At 43.0% G+C, this 3,836-nt stretch overlaps 1 protein-coding gene across 1 annotated transcript; it reads left to right on the top strand.

Moving 5' to 3' along the window:
- Nucleotides 1–2,566: 2,566 nt before the first annotated feature.
- LOC119305422 (probable calcium-binding protein CML25/26) lies at nt 2,567–3,418 on the top strand. Its single transcript, XM_037581938.1, has one exon. It carries the CDS (start codon nt 2,567–2,569, stop codon nt 3,170–3,172), a length of 606 nt encoding a protein of 201 aa, XP_037437835.1. The 3' UTR covers nt 3,173–3,418.
- The last annotated feature ends 418 nt before the right edge of the window (nt 3,419–3,836 follow it).

The following is a 3,836-nucleotide window of genomic DNA, read 5'->3' on the forward strand; positions in this document are numbered from 1 at the left end:
CTGAACTGTATGAGATTTCCAATGGCTTCACTCGAAAGGATTGGGTAGGTGTAGGCTTTGAGATGAGCATCACATGGAAAGTGTTTCCTTAGTTTTACCTCGACCCCCTTTAACAGTACGGTGTTTCCTATTACTCAAGAAAGAGAAAATGAAACTACGAAAATGAAAGTCCTCACGCTTCATTATCCTCTTATCAATATCAAAGTCTTCAAGGTCACACCAATTTCTTCATTTTCAAAGTCTTCAAGAAAACCAAAGTCTTTATCTAAAGACATTCATTTTTAGGGTCGACTTTCTTCGTAAATATCAAACTCCTCATATACTTATAGAACTTGTGTACACTCACAAACACATTAGTCCCTTAACCTATAAGTCTTTAATACACCAAAATCACTAAGGGGCACTAGATGCACTTACAGAGACTCTTATCCACCTGTTCTGGAATTGTCCTTTCTCACTCAGTTGTTGGACAAACCTTCTCCCCATCGAACAGAGAGGAATATCTGCATATGATGAAATTATACTAACGACGATCAAGCTACTTAAATACATTGCGATGGAGATCATAATTATGGGTTGCTGGGGTATTTGGATGGTAAGAAATGATAAAATCTTCAGATCTGCTCCACCACACATAAGCTCTTGGAGATACTATCTCAAGGAAGGACTGCAGAATGTCAAGCTTAGAGCTAAGCAAGCCAAAGTAGTACAGACTGAGCATTGGATAGAACAGAACCTATAATTTGATCCAAATGTTACCTAGAGCTGGTATTGGGTGATTCACCCCATGTAATGATCTTTGTAAATATACTTGTATATATATGAAAATACCGTAGAACAATTGTTCTACGGTCGCTGGTTCAAAAAAAAGTTCTTCTACTTCAGAGCTTACTGATCAAAAGTAGATTCAGCCAATAGTTTAGAGACAAAAGTTCTTTTTTCTCATGAATACTTTCTTTGTGGGATTCTCATCAAGAAATTTGTACCACTAACGGTTACAAGGGAAATAAACGATGGCGTATTCACAAAAATAAATAAATAAACGATGATGTATTGTCAATTTGGGACACTATTCCCAGTGGGAAACCATATTTTGCTGTCATATGTACTAGTAAGGTACACTTGTGTTGCATGTGAGAAATCAGATAACCGGCTTAGGAATGAATATTGACATACGAAGTTATAAGAGGTAAACATGCAAGTTTGGAGTACTTTATGCATGAAGTATTGCATTTGCTAAGACAAGTGGACTTTATAAAGTTGTTGTCAGCCTTTAAAAAGAATCATAAAGTAAGAGTAAATGTCAAAAAAAAGTTGAGGAAATAAAGCGTGGTAAAGTATAGAACAATCGAGGAGTGCCTTGGTTTGAGGTTTGTGCATATTATACATTGTAAATCGTAAAGTTAAGACATAATGATAATTCATTTAGTGAAAAAAGAAGGCTTGGAGAACTTAAGGCTGGTCACAGTGGGGAGGAACTTAGGAGTAACATCACACACTCCAATACAACTTTGCTTATGTGGCACGTATTTAATGAAGAGAGAGGTGATTGTGGTAACTAGCTAAGTTACCAGAACATCACACACTCCAAAAAACAATGAGTCTATAACCTAATAAATACATCATTGCATGACACTACATAGATGTTCCTACCCACTATGGAGGTAGTAACATAATCTAGGGAAGTGTGTAAGTTACTAGCTTATGTTCTTGCCCATTGTGACCAGCCTAAGCATGGAATACTCTAGAACAAAGAAGTTCTTGTGTTTCGAGATTTGTGCATTGTGCTTAAGCTCTCAATCTTCAAGATAATACATATGGCAGAATTCGATGGATGGAGATGATATTCAATGACTAATAGTGCTTGGATTTGTCACATTTGTACCATCATACTGGCCTCATCCAATGATCAATATTCAAAATTATTCATAAACTATATAATGGTATAAAAGTGTTACCTTGAAATGGAACTATGGCAAAACAGAACAAACTTGAAAACTATTAACCACATCCTCGAAATTTGGTAAAAATAATGATTTTTGACACGATCTTGAAAACAATGACCAACAGCATGGGAAAACATGAAATGGGAGACTTCAACAAAAACTACGGAAATGCGTGGGTGTTGCCTCGAGTAAAGACCCAACAAGATTTCTGTGAGTTTACACAAACCAATGGCATTGGGAATTTTCTCAATACCATGAAAAAATGATCTCTAAAAAATCCAAATCTATAGTATTAGTATAGTATAGCAAAATGAAGAAATCCGATACCAATGTTTGACGTGAAATATCCCTCAAAGTCAAGTAATGCAAAAATAATCATTCTTTACTAAAACTTTGTTGTGACGCTTAATTAATTAATTAATTAATTAATTAATGCATTGGGAATGAAGGACGCACGATGCATCGCAGCACACAGAAAGCTGGTGATAACCCTACGGCTACGCGCATATCCACGGAACCTGATAGCGTTGCTGACGCGTCGCCACAGTCATGGAACCGGCCATTTTACCCGTACAGAGACCGTACCAGTATATATAGCACCAACACCCACGCGGCACACCATGTCCATCAACCATCAAGGCAATAATCCACGTACGGTTGTGAGCAGTTCACCAGCAAAACACGTAGAGGTTACAGAGAAGCCAGCAGCAGCAAGCAAGATTGAGCGTTCACGGATGGTGGCCGAGGCCGTGGTGCAGGCATCATCGGTGTTCGCCGCCTTCGACAAGGACGGCGACGGCAAGGTGTCGGCCGCCGAGCTGCGCGGCTCCATGACGGCAGCGTTGGGCGAGGAGGTGTCCGAGGAGGAGGCCGCGGCGATCCTGGCCACCGTGGACGCCGACGGCGACGGGCTGCTGGACCAGGAGGAGTTCTCCCGGCTCGGGCTCGGCGCCACCGGAGACGACGGTGGAGCGGCCGGAGGCGACGACGACGAGGAGGTGAGGCGGCGGTGCCTCAAGGAGGCGTTCGCCATGTACGCGACGGGGGGCGGCGAGGAGGGCGCCAGGATCACGCCGGCGAGCCTGAGGCGGATGCTGGGCAAGCTGCTGGGGTCGGAGAAGATGGGGCTGGAGGAGTGCAGGGCCATGATCTGCAGGTTCGACCTCAACGGCGACGGCGTCCTCTCCTTCGACGAGTTCAGGGTCATGATGATGGCCAATTTGTAAACGATGGTTTCATTTCATTCGTTAGTTCTTCTTTTGTTTTTTTGACATGTGGTTGCAGTTGTTCACATGTTGGATGTTTCAATTGTATGTTGGGGTTTGGATGTGATGCTTAAGTTTTGTTTTGTTCTTCTTTATCTTTTCAATTTTGATGATGAAGAGAAGTTGAGGGTGTCATGTTATAAATAAGCTCATACCTCTTCCTATTTGACATGTAGTTCACTGATAAGAATATTGTTCATGGTTATTTTAATCAAATGGTAAACCCTCTGTTGACGTTCTGTTTTGAATAAATAAGCATCTTCAAGGCGAACCTCAAACCGCCAACATATATGTTCGAAACGTGCTATCCGGACCGCGAAAGCCATTCAACGCGGGCCTGTATCGGTCTGTAAAGCGGTCCGGACGTGTTTTCTCCTCTAAACTGGAGATAAACGTGGGAGACTCTGCGGGGGTCCGGACAGCAGACACGTAGGACTCCGACACGTTCGGCCCACCCAAAACCCTTCCCGGACCCAGGGCCTCCATCCTCCTCATTTTCTCTCCGTTCTTCTTTCTCTCTTGCCTTCGTCGCCGGTACACCACCCCGGGCGCCACCTGCCGGAACTCTACATCTCCGTCACCTCCACCGTTCCATCCGAGCTCCACCCCCGCTTCTCCTTCGTCG

Source organism: Triticum dicoccoides, chromosome 5B (genome assembly GCF_002162155.2).
Source record: "Triticum dicoccoides isolate Atlit2015 ecotype Zavitan chromosome 5B, WEW_v2.0, whole genome shotgun sequence".
Classification (NCBI taxonomy): domain Eukaryota; kingdom Viridiplantae; phylum Streptophyta; class Magnoliopsida; order Poales; family Poaceae; genus Triticum; species Triticum dicoccoides.